This window comes from Cervus elaphus, chromosome 1, assembly GCF_910594005.1.
Source record: "Cervus elaphus chromosome 1, mCerEla1.1, whole genome shotgun sequence".
In the NCBI taxonomy this organism is placed as follows: Eukaryota; Metazoa; Chordata; class Mammalia; order Artiodactyla; family Cervidae; genus Cervus; species Cervus elaphus.
Window position 1 is genome coordinate 74,210,562 of NC_057815.1, and position 16,822 is coordinate 74,227,383.

Consider the following 16,822-nt stretch of genomic DNA (forward strand, 5'->3'; position numbering starts at 1 on the left):
TTTTTAAAGTTCACAGTTGTCAGAGTTCATTATGTGCTGAGATAACTTTCATAGCATTTTCCCCCCAGACCTCAGAACAACCATTTTATAAAGAACAGAAGTTAAAATATTGGAGAATAAGCCCTCTTATGCATTCTGAGTTTGCTAAGCTACATCTCTTGATGACTTAACAATGTAAGTCACATCACTAGCTGTTACCTCACATTCTAGAACACCTTGTCGTGAGTTAAATTCAGTTATTAAGTGTCATAAATTCCTTTCATAAAAATGATAATGATGGTGATGTGGAAAGCAAATGTTTTGACACCAGTTCTGTTATATCAATTTGAGCAAATAGAATGCTGAATTCTGAGGTGAATCCCCACATTCTGTCCCTTAAGTCGCTACACAAATAAATAAACTTAGTAAATCTAGCATTTATGTCACACATTTAATACAAAGCTCTTAAGCCATAATCACTGTAGCTGCTGGGCATCTTATTTCTTCAAGAATTCTTTCAGTGCATGCATTAACTTTGGTTAAATTATTCTGGCTTTAAAGGCAGAAGAATATATAAAATAGTATGGTTTCAGAAGCATCATTGTTAACAGACCAATTTCAAAAGATTCAGTTGCTAAATTTGACTTCATAGTCCCTTTGCAGATCAATTATTGAGATTTAAAAAAAGAAGGGAATCATGTGCTGCTATCTGTGTGACCATTTGTCTTACACAAAGAAAATAAGAGAACAATAAAATAAGACTAAGAAATCATTCTTCCAATGATTGTCATTGAACTGTTACATTTGTAAACATTCACAGTATGAAGTCTCTCTCAATCTCCAGCATATAAAGTAGTGCAAAGGAAAAAAAAAAGTAAAGAAAATTCCAGTCCTGTTAACTGTGAACAAAATTTGTTGCAGTTTCTCTGATTCCATTTCTTCCATTATTGTTAGGCATTTGATGTCACATCTTCCCAAAATTAATAATAAAATATAATCAATTTCTAAAGGCCCCTGCAGCCTTTTTAAAAGTTAATTTCCAGTTAAAAATAAACTTTAATTAAATCCGAGATAAAATTGTGACCTATACTCTATTAAATAATTCACTTTCTTTTTTTCTACATAGTAATTCTTACAATTTTTAAAAAACAACAGCTATGGAATCCAAAGACATGAAATGCTATTAAAGCACTGATAAACAACTGCTCAAATTCATTAGTTCTTACATAGTAAATACTTCAAAATGCCAACTTTTCCCATCACTGCACGAATACTAACAACGTTGACAATTTACTTGTACATACACACATATGCGCACGCGCAGCACACACACAAACACACACACACACACACACACACACACACACTCTCTCTCTACGGAACTGTCTTTACTTTTAACATCTCTTCCAGTTAATGTGCAAAATTCTTGCATTCTAATAAAAATATAAAGATAGATTTGCTCCTACTTAAGCCTCCCTCTTCTCCAAGATGTATCATTTATTTGATATGTAATACAAGTTTAGTAACAATTATGCCATGTATAACCATTAAATGGTGTACTACTGTATGCATTGGATTCATTTGCATATATCATTTTCATAACTGCACTCTCTATGCATAAATATATTTGGAGATGCTGGGATTGGGGGGAGCGAGCAGTGGCGGGTGGAGAGCGAGATTCACACGTCGGTCTCCACAGCCTTCGCATTAGAACAGTTGTTTTTATCTGTCTCACTGTCATCCCCCTTCCCCTGACACTTCTCCTTTGCACAGAGAGATTCCTTAACTCCTTCTTCCATCTCTAGATACTCTGACTTGTCCCCCAGGGAAGAAGAAGTAGAGCTCCGAAATTTCTTCAGCAAATTAGAAGGGAGGTATGGGCAACTGACTGCATTCTGTGTGAGCTGCGTCTGTTCCTCGTTTTCCGTCTCTCTGTGGTAGAAATAGTTAAAGTTAGAGACAATCACCGGCACCGGCAGAGCGATGGTTAAGACACCTGCAATGGCACACAGAGACCCTACGATCTTGCCCCCCACCGTGATGGGCTTCATGTCCCCATAGCCCACGGTTGTCATGGTCACCACGGCCCACCAAAATGCATCGGGGATGCTTTGGAAGTGGGTGGTCGGCTCATCTGCCTCCGCGAAATACACAGCGCTGGAGAAGAGGATGACCCCGATGAAGAGGAAGAAGATCAGGAGGCCTAGTTCGCGCATGCTGGCTCGGAGCGTGTGGCCCAGGATCTGCAGGCCTTTGGAGTGTCTGGAGAGCTTGAAGATCCGGAATACGCGGACCAGACGGATGATCCTGAGGATGGCAAAGGACATGGCCTGCTGCTGCTGCCCGTTGCCACCCCCCTGCTGCTGGGCCAGATCCGTGCCCAGCGTGATGAAGTAAGGCAAAATGGAGACGATGTCAATGATGTTCATGATGTTTTTGAAGAAGAGGGCTTGGCTGGGACAAGCAAAGCAGCGAACCACAAACTCGAAGGAAAACCAGACGATGCACACTGTCTCCACGATGAAGAAGGGGTCGTTGAAGATCGTGTGCCCTGAGCTCTCCGGGTGGGGGACCGACGTGTCGTTCAACAACCCACCGTGCCCGCCCGTGCTCAGGGCCATGATGAGATCCCTGTCGTCCCTAAACTCCGGCAAGGTTTCCAGGCAGAAGATGACGATGGAGATGAGGATGACCAGCACGGAGACGATGGCTATGCCCCTCGCTGGACTGGAACTCTCCGGGTACTCGAAGAGCAGCCAGATCTGCTTCTTAAATTCGTTCTCCGGCAAGGCCCTGTCCTCCTCCTCTCTCACAAAGCCCTCGTCCTCCCGAAATTTGAGCAGAGCCTCCTCCCCCAACTGGTAGAACTTCACCTCCTCGGTGAAGATATCAAAGGGGACGTTGACTGGCCTCTTCAGGCGGCCCCCTGACTGGTAATAATATAAGATGGCATCAAAGCTAGGCCTGTTCCTGTCGAAAAAATACTCGTTGCGCAGAGGGTCGAAATACTGAGTCCTCTTCTCAGGGTCCCCCAGCAAAGTCTCGGGAAACTGGGCCAGGGTTTTCATCTGGGTCTCGAAACGCAGACCCGAGACATTGATCACCACGCGTTCACAGCAGTCGCTGTAGCGGACCGAACTGTAGCCGCCGCCGCCGCCGCCGCCGCCTCCGCCACCGCCCCCATCGTCCTGGGCCAGCAGGTCGGTGTAGGAACACTCCTCGCCGTGGTCCTCCTCGCTGTAATAAAACCTTCCCTCCTCTTCCTCGTCCTCCTCGTCGTCCTCCTCTTCGTCCTCCTCACTCAGATCCCGCAGGATCTTCTCCTCCGAGCCACTGGGCATCAGGTCAGAGCAGTGAGGGAAGCTGCTCTGCCGGTGGTGGACTTTCTTCTTCTCCGCGCGCGGTCGCCGCCTCCTCCGACTTCCCCGGCCGCTCTGGGGCTCGTGAGAGGTGCAGACCCCGCGCGATGGGTGGTGGTGGTGGGCGCCCCCTCCAGACCCCCCGCCGCCTTCCACCGCAGCGGTGGCCGCGGCCACCGCCGCAGCCGCAGCCGCCCTCGAATGAGCCAGCCTCTCGCGCTCCCGCGCCCGGGCCTGAGCCGCGTAACCATAAGGCATGTGACTGTTGCACCCTGAGCTCTCGGCACTCACCATTGCCACCTCCATGGTGGCGGTTTGGGGAAATGGCTGGTTCCAGTTGGAGAAGAAGAAAGAAAAATAGGGCAGATTCTTTTCTCACCAAATTAAGGTAAGTTTGGAACCCTTAAGCAGATTGCTTGGAAGACGAAGGATATTTTCAGTCCAACTTTGCATTTTCTGTTTTTAAATCAGCACGCCCCATGCTCTCTCTTCTCGGGGACTCAACGTTGCTCTCCAGAGCGTGGCTCCTCTGGAGAGATGGCCTGGCACTTTCAAGTAAAAGTCAGAAAATGTCGGGGTCTCCAAAACACCTGTTTTGGGGTGGATGTTCAAATCTGGAAATACAACTAGGATGTCATTGGTCTTGATGCTGCAAGTTTCAACGACAGCAAGTAGCCGACCGCCGGCAGTTGTGCCTAGAGAATGGAATATATTTTTTCTGCCATGGAAATTGTCCAAAGCTCAGTCCATGAAATTTAAATAAAATGCAAATAAGCCTTTAAGTCTTAGCACTTGCCTTCTAGTGACAGCCTGACCCATGTTAACATGTGACTTGAAGTATGTCCAGGCATTGCCACTCAAAACCTAGGATGACTCTCCCGGCTCTCCCCTGAAGTTCATCACAGGCTTCCTGGACCTAGGGGCAATGTTGAGCTAGCTGTAGAGGCAAAGACCTTGAGAGGTAGAGTAGATGCAAGATGAGGTGTCAGTGGGGGGCAAGCCCAGCTCTGAGGTCTCCATAGAAATCAAGGAAATGCAGAGCATCCTTCAGCTAAAATCATGCAGAAGAAGCCACTTCACCTGGAAAAAGGAAGGGAAACAAGCATGGGAGAAAAATAAAAAGAATCAAATAATAAAGAGCAAACTGAGTATTTCCTTTACATACACTTTCTCTTGTCCTCAAGCAAGCCAGCCATTATATAAAGCACCAAAGCGACTATAAATTTCCAAGGAGAAGTCATGGGGCAGGTTGTTAAATCTCCTTCTCACTAAAGATCCTTCTATCCTTTTTCTTTGGCTATCATTTCAGCACTGTCTACTTTCATCGTAACTTAATTATTTTTCCTCTCTCCACTCTCGACCCACATGGTTCTTCTTTCAGTCCACCTTTCCACTAATGCTAGGTCTTAATTCTCACTGTCACCCTCTTCATTCCACAATAACAATGTTGTCACTTTACAGCTGCTTGCATCATTCATTCATCTCAAGGCATTTTTTTCAAATTTCCACTCATCAAGTATTTCTGAATTCAGTGGCCTTCCACCCCTCTGACTTGATTCAGGATTAGAGGAGTTGGAAAAACCAGTTTTCTTTAATCCAGGTTCCACCACTCGAACAGGCATCAGTCACCTCATCTACAAAGTGCAGATAATAATACAACCTCTCCCATCCCACTTGTGTAAGGATTAAATGAGATAATTGATGTTGACAGAACACCACAGTGCCTTGTACATGAGGAATATCAACAAAGGCTTGCAGTTATTAATAACATAATAATACTTTATGGTCAATCTCCCCACCCCCAAATGCGTCTGTCCTTATACCACTGTCTAAGTGGGGGAAGGACAGAATGTGAAGACATCCAGGACATTTTGAGGCTCGCAAGTGGTCTGTATAAAGTTGGCATTCCCTGACTCCCTGAAGCATGTCCCTGTTGTTGTTTTTCTGTTCCCCAGACTCCAAAACACTCCCTACCACCCACAGCCTAGGAGCTAATCCCAGTTTCCACTTCTCTAATAATCATCTTCTCTCCTTGCAGTTCCCCCATGTTCACCTTGATGCTTCCTCCTACACTTTGCTCAAGGACTGTCTCCTTATGTTTCAAATCCCAGTTTGTGTGCACTTTGTTTTCAGCCTATGATACTTTCTTCCCTATAATTTAACCATAGTTTCCATGGCCCAAATCCCCCTCTCTTTTCCCTCCCTCCCTCCTTCCGTTTATTTCCAGTCTGCCACTTCCTGATCACATCTTCCCTGCTGCCCTCTTCTGTTCCCCCATCACCTGGTATTCCTGACCTTCATTCTTCCTTAGTTTGTTCTCTGTAGGTCCAACTAACTCATCTCCTCTGCCAGAACCTGTAAATGTACCTGTCCTAATCTCGCTTCTCCTGTCTCCTCTTGCATCTTCCCTTCCCTGGGTCCAACAAGACTTCCAAGAATGCAGAGTGACCCAGAGAATTGGGGAGGCTAACAACAGCCAGGATTCAGGGCAGCTACCAACCTCTGTTACTGGAAGCTCTTGGGGAGCATAAGAGAAATGGCTTCCTGGAGCCATTAACAGGACCCACCTCTTGACCACCTGCTGCTGAATCCTGTCGGCCTAGAAGACTAAACACACCCAGGTTTTATCAAGTGATGGTCGTGGAAGTAGCAAACAAAGGTCTTCCCAATCACACATCCCTTCCGGATCAATCACATTCTCCCAGGGCAAGAGGTGAGCTTGACTGGGATGCAGAACCCAGAAAACACACCTCTGAAGCTTTCTGGAATGGTCTCCTCCTTTGCCTGACTCCCAAGATCATCTCCTACTCTGAAATGCTCACTCTCACAAGGTCTCCAAATATCTATCTTCTCTGTGGAGGGTCAGGCCAATATCCTTTAAAGACTGCCACAAGCCAAACAGCCTGAGAGTCTCCTCAGTTTCTTGCCCAACCCCCTCAAAGCAGTTATAATACACTAGTTAAATACAGCCCCAGTGTAACCAAAGTGCCTGTGAATTCTTATACTACTCACACCCCCTCTTCCAACAAACTGAACTGACTCCCGGAAGGTCAGGAGTTAGAGGGTCTTCTAATTCACAATCAACTCTGCAGGAGAGCTAGACTTGCCCTCTTTATACCAAATAGTTTCTTATTTACTTACTTCTTTACTTGGGTTTGTTAATTTTTGTTTACCTAACTCCCTCCCCCAGCTGTACATAGAGCAAATTATCTTCCTTCTAATTTGTTACCAGTCACCTCACTATTCTCAGAAGAGGAAGAAGAGTCTATAAAAAGGGAAAGAGTGGGGAGAAAAAGAAAAAGAAAAAAGAGAAAAAAAAAATCCTTCCAACCAGCAAATCAGACTAGTTTAAAATTTCTCTCCCTTCTCCACTCAAGGTATTCATGTTAGCAGAATCTATTGAAGCTGACTCTCAGGAGACTTTATGGGGGAGACCTTGCAGGAGATTTTATGGAGAGACCTTGCAGGGGAATATCCTTTCCTCTTTTTACACCACGAACTAATAGAATTTTGCTGACTACCTATTCCCCAATCCCTGCGCCCCCAAACAAGAGTCAAGCATCGCGCCCCTCCTCCTCCCACCCCACCCCCAACATCAAGGCTGTTTTCCTCTCTCAGTGCTAATTCCTGCAACTGTAGGGTGGTACCTGAACCTTATCAGGAAGAGAAAAAGAGAAAGAGATTGAGAGAATTCCAAGGGCCAATACCGTGAGAAATAGATACTTCAACGCACGCCATTTATACAGTCTCTATGTATTGCTCAAATGCTCAGAAAATGCACCCAACCCCAAATGTTGGGAGAAGCAGCAATTCAAACCCCTTCACCAGCTGTTCTCAAAGAAATAGAACCGGTGAGTCTGAGATGAGGCAAAACGATGCTAAATCTAAACCCCACCTCGTTGGGAAACGACATCTTTAATCGCGCCCTCGCCTCCAGACCTAGGTTCCCGCTCGGGCACATTAACCAGGGCGCACGCACCCCATCCCCGGGGTTGGGAAAATAACAACTGTTGGCCCCCCGGAGCGCCGCGCAGCATCTGCACCTCCCTTCTCCCACCTCCTGTTTTATTTTTAACCGTCTTCCATTCATGCCCTTCTGTCACATTCTCGACATTATTTATCCCTCAAATGTCCACTGTTTCTTAATAGCCAGAGGAGAGTAGAGGAAAGGTAAGAGAGGTGTCATACTTACCATTCCCAGGCGGGGTGCAAAATAAAAATAAAGAAAATCCCCGGTTGGCTTGTTTTTCCCCCCTCAAGCTGCAACAGCTGGAGGAGGGGAAGAAGGATCTTGGGGGTGGAAGGAATCGCTCCGGTGTGGCAGGTGGGAGCTCCCAAATATCCACGGAACAAGTTCTACTGCCTGGTCGGGGGCGGGGGATGGGGGGGGGGGGCACAGAGTTCTCGCTGCTGGAGCCAGGGGGTGAGGATCAGGGCTGCCCCAGGGAAGACCCCAAGACTCCTGCTTCCTCTGGAGTTCAGCACAGAAGGGCTCGACGGGGAAAAGAAGTCAAGGTTCCCCAGAAAAAAAAAACAACAACAACAAAATCCTAGACAGCAGCGATCACTTGTTAAGCCCGAATTCCTCCTCCAATATCCATCCCTCTCGCTCTCTCGCTGGCTGCAGAAGCAGCACACGCCTCCCCTGGCCGGGAGCGCGCGCCGGCCGGGGGCGGGGCCAGGGCCGTCCGAGGGTGGGGCGTTCACCGCGGTCGCCAGGGGCGCCTCCAGGCGCGGCGGGGCGGGCACAGTCACGATGCCGCGGCTGCCCGCCCCCCGGCCCGGCCCCCAGACGCCGAAGCTCCCGGGAGCCACTGGGCAGCATTCCAGGGTCCCCTAGATGGCGCCCCCAGAGGCGAGGAGCTAATCGCAGAGGGAGAGGTGTCCCCTTTGGAGCTGAAATGCGGTCCCGACGGCAGGGCAGAAAGGTCAGGAGAGCTGGAAGACGTGACTTCGACGGCAGGTCCAGGCTCGACTGCAAGGTGCTTCTGGGTGTCTTCTCTTCCTGACGCGTTTTCTCTGCATCTCCCCCGGCACCCCACCCCACCACACAGCACCCCCCACCCGCACCCCCCACCCCGGCATCATAACGAGTTTGTGGGACTGGGACCCCCGGGGGCATCCCTGGCGAGGCCGCCAGCCCGGAGCTGTCCAGTCGCCCGCAAGCGCGCCCAGACCCCTCGGTCTCCGCCTCCCTTGTGGAGAGTTTGTTGGCCTCAGCTCTGGGGTCGGACGTCTCCGGCTCGGAGGAGACCGACTTTACACAGGTGTTAGACTCGGAGAAGGGAAGGATTACTGAAATTAGAATCGGGCCGAGGCTAAGGGCTACGAAAGGGAGGCTGAGGTCCGAGTTAGGAGAGTCAAAGGGCTAGGAACAGGCTTGCCAGTCCGCCCCGCGGCGGCGGGGGGCAGCCCTCGGGGAACCTGTTGCTGCAAAAAGAAATACGGTTTGGCGAGAGGTTTGGCTCCCGGGGGTGTCTGTCCCAGTGGTCGGATCTCCAATGCCACCCACCTCCACTGAACAACAAAAAACGCACTCCCCCCCCCACATACCCCGACACCCCATGGACCCGCGAGTGCGCCAGCAGCGGCTCCTCACCCCCTATGGACTCCGGATTGCTTATTTGGTGGCTGCCTTCTGAAGTGCCCCCTGGACGTGGATGTTAACACGCAATTCTCATAAATATGTCAAAAGAAAGATTAGCGGTGGAAAGTGAGAATTTACACACACATATACGCGCGCGCGCGCCCGCGCTCAGTGGCGGCGGGGCTCCGGGCACCTCTCCCGGCTCCGCCTGTGGCCAAGCTGGCGGTGGTGGCGCGCGCCCGGACTGCTGGAGCAATTCCGACCTTGGGCGGGTCAGTTGGCTCCGAGGCGACCACTGTCGTCCTCAGCTGGCAGCTTTGTTCGAGGGCCCTATTTGGCCTCCTCCTTTTGTGGCACTCTATTAATTATTAAGAGAAATATTCCCGAGCTGAATTATAGATATGCCCTTGCTCACTCACCTAACCGCTGCTAGCTTGGCGAAGGACACTAGCAGGACTGCATTTCGTTGCTATTTAATTTTTTGGATCTTTTTAAATTACTAAAAAAATTCACATTGTATTCGGTAGAAAGGAAAAAAACAAACAAATTTAACTGATATGAGGTCTGATTTTCCTAACTTCTTCCAGTTAGTGACAAAAATTAGAACCTATGTCGTGAACAAATGTACCCTGATCCTCTGGCCTCAACCGCAGGTGGAAGAATTGAGAAAATGGTGCTTCCTCCCCCGATAGAAAAGCTGTGTCTCCATTCATGACCCACTATCCTCCATTTCAGAAAGTAAGGAAGGTGGATTCCTCCAAAAGCTCAAAACCATCCAGGGTACCAGCCCCAGACCCCCTCTCTACTCCACAATGTGGAGTAGTTACTGTGCCAAAAGCAGATGGTTAAGTTTATCATCTCATCAAAAGGATATTTCTTGGGATGGTAGAAGGCAGGGCTGAGAGCACAGGATCTTGAGATCAAAAAAAGCAACTGTGGAATATTTTCAGGGAGATGAAAACTGAGATTGAACAATACACAAAAGAGAATATGTATACTGAAGCTTGGATATTTTAATTGGATCACATTAAAACTTATGTATCATGCTTCCACAAGCCATTTACTGTTGGTTCCTATCACTGCCCAGAGAATTTTAAAATTTAAAACGCCCAATAGTTGCTTAGTCCTGTCCGAGTTTTTGCAGCCCCATGGACTGCAACTGCCAGGCTCCTCTGTCCATGGAATATGAGAATGGTGTTCCTGAGATGCAGCAAATGGTGTGTGTGTGTGTTAGTTGCTCAGTCGTGTCCGACTCTTTGCGACCCCATAGACTGTAGGCTGTCAGGCTCCTCTGTCCATGGAATTCTCCAGGCAAGAATACTTACTAGAGTGGGTTGCCATTTCCTTCTCCAGAGAATCTTCCCAACCCAGAGATGGAACCCCAGTCTCCTGAATTGCAAGCAGATTCTTTACCATCTGAGCCACCAGGGAAGCCTCAATGGAGTAGTATCTAGTTTGGGGGCAGCAAGCAAGGATTGACAAAGAAAGGGGAAATGTGTCTGAAAAATGGTGAGAACTGGAGTGTTTGCCATACAGAATACAGGGGCACGTGGCACTGAGGTGGACGGAGTAACTGGAACCTAAAAGGTAGTTGGGGCCCAACTGAGAAGAGCATTCTCACTCAGGCATCCCCCCATTCCCAAACACACACACACACACACACCCCTCCTTGAACTTTAAAAGAATTTTCTTTATAAAGAAAACAAGAAACATTCCATTTGTCTTCCTGAAATTCTCTTAAAGATTCCTAGAAACTCCCACAGATAAATAGTAGCAGAAAGATTCTTTGTCGTGACCAACAAAATTGACCCTGTCTCAGTTTCAAAATTGTATTTTCTTTGGAGAGGAGAAAATTATTTTCTTGCCTTTTTTAGTTACCAGCTAGTCAAAATTCTTCAAACACATCCAAATATACCTATTACCACAAATAATTTCTCCCTGGCTTTGAATTCTCTCAGTGGTAATACAGATATTCCAGACCACACTATGAAGCCTATGCTTATATAAAAAAAAAAAGGGCAAAGGGTAGCAGATCTTCCTTTGTACAAAGCAGACAGGAGGCTCCGTGTGATACAAACTACGTCCATTATAAAAGCTTTTGTTCTCTTTGGGGACCATGGTCTTCAGGGAATTGCAGTGTTCTGTTCATTCCTCCTCTCTCTCCCCAAGAAGCCCGCAACACCTCCCTGAATACAGGCACTGTATCCCAAGCAACAGCGCAATACCTGACTCAGAGTAGGCACTCGATAAGAATGTACTAAAATGAATGAATAATGGAAGAGGCTTTCATTTGCCAAGAAAGCTCAGTGAATGTGTTGGGAGAAAACCCAAAGAAGATTGCTTTTTTACCTGCTTGCCCCAGCCTCGCAGCTATCAGCCTTTTTAGAGTTCTGAAGGGATGTGATGGGGAAAGAATTCTGGGGATCGACTTGATTCCATGCTTCCCATTCCCTAATGTATGGATGCAGATGTTCTGAGCAGCCCATAATTCCTAATGAAATATGAGTCATTCAGCCAGGTTTCCCTTGTAGATGGATGTTTCAATGCCTTTTCATCACACCACCTTCCATTCCATTGTAGGCATACCACTACTGGTCAGGTCTCAAGACCTCAGAACAGCATAACCACTTCTCATTAAAGTAAGGAAACATGCGTCCTGAAGAGAAAGACTAACTACTCACTTCCTGATAATATGATCACAGCTCAATGTCAGATAGAGCAAGCAGATGCCTGCTCCCTGCCCTGGGTGGACACCTGGGGTCTAAAGGGGGAGAGACGCATCCGTGCGCCCTTGTGGTCAGGGTCTGATAGAAGTCACACAAGGAGCAGAGAGAAGCAGCACTAACGGAGGTTAGAAAAGTCCTCAAGGCAGAAGGAGCCACGGGACAAAGGCTTATGGAATAAGAATAGCAACAATAAGTGTAATGGGACTTCCCTTTTGGTCCAGGGGTTAAGAATCCATCTTCCCAGTATGGAGATTCCTTAAAAAACTGGAACCATATGACCCAGCATTCCCACTAGTAGGCATATACCCTGAGGAAACCAAAATTGAAAAAGACACATGTACCCCAATGTTCATTGCAGCACTGTCGACAATAGCCAAGACATGGAAGCAATCTAGATGTCCTTTGACAGATGAACAGATAAAGAAGCTGTGGTACATAAATGCAATGGAATATTACTCAGTCATAAAAATGAACGCATTTGAGTCAATGCTAATGAGATGGATGAAACTAGAGCCTATTTTACAGAGTAAAGTAAGTCAGAAAGAGAAAAACAAATATCATATATTAATGCATATATGTGGAATCTACAAGGACGGTACTGACGAACCTATTTGCAGGGCAGCAATGGAGACGCCGACATAGAGAACAGACTTATGGACATGGGCAGAGGAGGAGGGAGGTCAGAGAGGGTGGGACAAATGGAGAAAGTAGCAAGGAAACATATACATTACCATATGTAAAATAGATAAGCAATGGGAATTTGCTATATGATTCAGGGAACTCAAACTGGGGCTCTGTAACAACCTAGAAGGGTGAAAGGGGGTGAGAAGTGGGAGGGAGGTTCAAGAAGGAGGGGACATTTGTATACCTATGGCTGATTCATGCTGATGTATAGCAGAAATCAGCACAATATTGTAAAGCAATTATCCTTCAATTAAAAAAAAAAAAAAAGAAAAGAATAGAGTATCTGTCTTCCAAGGCAGGCGACATGGGTTCAATCCCTGGTCAGGAAACTAACAACCCACAGGCCTTGGAGCAATTAAGCCTGCAACACAACAATGAAAGACCCTGCATGCCACAACTGAGACCCAACACAGCAAAATAAATAATTAAAAAAAAAAAAAAAGAATGAGTGTAAGAATAAGCAAAGATAGGCAGAGGATCCAATTGGAATGGCAAAAGGAACCAGTGAGTGTGCACTTAGCTATGCCTCTCCATTCAAGCATTTGAACTAGGATCTATAATAAAACACTGCATAGATGAATTCTCAACCCTCCTTCCACCTTTACACACAGGGCAGATGTGGTTCATATGGATGACACACTCCCCTGGGCAAACCCAGATCAGCAGCTGCAGAATCCACTAAAGAAACTGTGTCACAGACATTTCCAGGCTTCCTGGCTACCGTAGCATCTTTTTCTTCCATCGATGAATGCATCTGAGAAGCCCAGTGAGAGAAAGAGTTGGCAGAACCTTAAATCATCTCAGACTTAGATTTCTGAGCGTAAATCAATCAAAAATGTTCTTCTTTAACTGAAGTAACTAAGAATTTGTGATGTACTTCACCTTTAAGAGTAATCTACCATTATGGGGAGACACTGCAGTTGAGATCCCCCCTGGTCAGATCCAGTCATTTCTCTGATCCAGGATCCCCTGTGGATACCAAACCCCACAGATACTCAAAGCCCTTAATATAAAATGGCATAGCACCATCAGCCCTCCATTTCTGCCGGCTTTCCATCAGCAGATTGGTTTGGTGGGCTGCACGGATGCAGAACTGGTAGGTACTGAGGGCCAACTGTACACTATAACAGGGTGAAGCAGATTCATCCTTTTAGCTCTTCATTATGCTTTCCTTACATGTAGTTTAGAAAATAGGGTGGTTATGGGGACTCGCTTACAAGAACTATCCACCTTAATACAGATAAAATTCACCAACAGCATTTTGCTATCCCATCAATCAGGAGCAAACCTGGAGCAGAGGTGAAAGGAAGACGATTTAGGTATAAAAGTGTTTTTAGTTTGTACAGACATTATCACCACTGTGTCTTCCATATTAACTCCTGAAAATTTATGTCAAGGAGCTTTGCCCATATAACTGAAGGTGGGACTTTTTATAAAAATAAGAGGTCATGGTATACTTCCTGCCAAGAATGTGTTCCAATCTCTTTGAAGGTCCCTTTAAATATGGTCAGTGACTACAGAACAGGCTGGATTCCAGTCTTTTATTAGTTGGCTCCTTTCCCATCTCCTCCATTTTGATTGTGATCAATACCTCTCGCCCCCTAGAAAAGATATCACCGAGGTTTAAAACAGGCCTTTTCTCTATAGCATAAGAACATTTATTCACCTTCTCCAGGCTTCCAGTACCTGTCACAACCCTGATCACCTCTCCTTCATCAGACTAACATTACTTCTGATTTGGATAAGTATACAAAGACTTTATTCAGCATATGCTTTCCAAAAGAAGGGCCAATGTTGTAAGAAGGATGTAGAAGAAATTTCTAGTAGGTACACATCAGTTAAGAAGTCTACCCCAAATTATTTCTGCTCATTGCTCACTTTCTTCACTCCTGGCTGGAGATAGAAACACAGTTCTGCAGGTTAGTCAACTGATACACTGTCGGGGTTAGGGGCACCAACCCTCTGTGCAGTCAAAAATCTGAGTATAATTTCTCCCTTTCTGCAGTTGGCTGTTCGTGGATTTAATCAACCAACTACAGTGTATCTGAAAAAAATTCTATGTAAGTGGATCTGCACAATTCAAACCCATGTTGTTTAAGGATCAACTGTATTTTAGAACCAAAACCACAAATAAACAATGCTGAGAATATGAGTCTCATAGGTTGTTAACTTATGGTTTCTCATCATGGTTGCTGAGAACAGCACATCAGTCATTAGGTTTTATATGCACTAGAAGTCCCTCTGATTTACATCTCAGTCAAACTCACAAATCAGCTCTTATTCTGAATAGACACAGAGAACATAGGCTGACAGCCCCAAAGGTCACACCAGAGTGCAAAAACTGACAGTCTTCTTTAGATGGTTTTTCAAAAAGAGTCCTTTTCTGGATTCATTTGAACTTGAAACGAAATTACAGTGAAATTCTAATGATTTACAACAGCCTTCAGGGGAAAAAAATAAACATTAGACTAAAGCAATTACTCTTGGATTGTTTTCAGGGCTGGAGCAGAGATCCGATGCTGAGGTTATAGGATTGTCTCTCTGTAGCCTCCTGGGTGCAAAACCTCCAACAAGCTACTTAACTTTTGTGAACCTTAGTTTCCTTATCTATAAAAAAACAAACTGTACCATCAGTCCCAATTTACAAGGTCCTGAGAGTGGAATCATACAAGAAAATGGAGGAAAACTGCTCTACAATCATAGAAGTACAATACAAATAGGAGACATTGTTATTTTAAAGTAGCAATCATCTGTTATGGACTGAATTTTTGTGCACCTCCCACCCTCCAAATTCTTATGTTGAATCCCAAAACAACAGTGTGATGGTGTTTGGAAATGAGGCTTTGGGGATGTACTTAAAGTTAGGTGAGGTCATAAGGATGGGGCCCGTATGAAGGGATTGATGTCCTTATAAAAAAGAGACACCAGAGAGAGATTTATCTCTCTCAATCTACCCCCACCTTCTCTCTCTTAGAAAGACGGTGGCTGCCTAAAAGCCCAGAGAAGAGGCCTCAGAATGAAACCAACCTTACCAGTACCTTGATCTTAGATTTTCCAGCACCCAGACTTAAGAAAATAAACTCCTATTGTTTAAGCCACTCGGTCTATGGTATTTTCCATGGCAGCCTGAACTGATTAAGACATCATCAAAACTTGATAACAGACATTTATCTTGTCTTTACTAGCAGACTTTGCTATGGTGTTGGAAACTGGTACCTGACACTTAGCATGTGTTGGGTAAGAAATGGTCACTACAGGTTTTCTTTCAAGGAATGGAAAGGTTTGTAATCAACTTGCAAATTGTTAACACGGTAATAAAATTTTATCAAGTCTTCATAACCTAAAACTCACTCTAAACCAATTTGTAATTTTTGGCAGTTTTTCTTGTAAAATGACTATAGATGATGTTAGCTTGACTATTCTGAGTATTGTTAACAGTATTAACTGTTCATTGCGAAAGCTTCAGTCGTGTCCAACTCTTTGCGAACTCATGGACTGTAGCCTGCCAGGCTCCTCTGTTCATGAGATTCTCCAGGCAAGAATATTGGAGTGTGCTGCCATTCCCTTTTCCAGGGGACCTTCCCAACCCAGGGATCAAACCCCAGTCTCCTGCATTGCAAGTGGATTCTTCACCATCTGAGCCACAGGGAAGCACTTCAACTGTTTATCAAGTCAACAAAATTTTATTGAGCATTTCCTTTGTCTCCAGCATTTATCTAAGCATGAAGCAGTAATGATAAAGTCCCTGCTTTAAAAAAAAATAAAAATAAAAACAAAACAAAGTTATTTCAGATAACAATAACTGTTATGAGGAAAATATTATAAAGTAATAGAGTGTCAGGAAAAAGAGTTTCAACTTCAGTTGAATAACTGTAGAAAGCCTTCTGAGAAAGTGACATTTGAGGCCTACAAGACAAGAAAACTTGCCATGTGAAGATTAAGGGCAGAGAAGAGAAAAACTGTTAGCAAAGGTATGAGATGTGGTCCAAGAATTGAAAATGTCAGACAAGGATAGCTAGAAAGCAAAGACTTCCCCAAAAGGAGTCTAGTGAACAGACAACACCTAAATGCACACGAGTCCTAATATGATCTAATTCTACAACCACCACCTAATCATTCTAAGTGGGGATTGTGGAAATGCATCTTCCGCCTTCCTTCCTCAGCCCCCAATTTCAGGCTTAATCACTCTTCTAAGTACCTGAGAATGGAGGGAAAGGGGCCTTCCTAGGGGGTTAGACAGGTAGTCCTGGGTGGAAAGAAGGGTTCATAGCTCTACATCAGAAAACCCACTCACATTTATGAAAGAAGAGTGATTGCTCTCCCCAGGTGTTCTGATTGGTAAATTAGTTTCCAGATTTATATACCTGATCTGGTGCTACCTAGTCTCTAAATGATGTGCTGTCTCTGTTACAGCTTCTTTTTTATTAACAGTTCTTTTCACAGAAAGGAATAGAAAGCAGTTCAAACTAGCTCATAAGATATCAGCT

At 45.5% G+C, this 16,822-nt stretch overlaps 1 protein-coding gene across 3 annotated transcripts in view; it reads right to left on the reverse strand.

The window, feature by feature from the left end:
- Positions 1–411: 411 nt before the first annotated feature.
- Positions 412–16,822, reverse strand: part of KCNA4 (potassium voltage-gated channel subfamily A member 4) — a 225,808-nt gene continuing 209,397 nt past the window's right edge. For 2 of the 3 annotated variants that reach the window (XM_043908432.1, XM_043908442.1), the window contains one exon: positions 412–4,418. In XM_043908432.1, the coding sequence (XP_043764367.1) occupies positions 1,659–3,644 (1,986 nt within the window). In that variant the 5' untranslated portion in view covers positions 3,645–4,418 and the 3' untranslated portion in view covers positions 412–1,658. Of the gene's footprint in view, positions 4,419–7,530; positions 8,326–16,822 lie in introns of those variants that run through there. The other variant, XM_043908429.1, reaches the window with a different exon arrangement.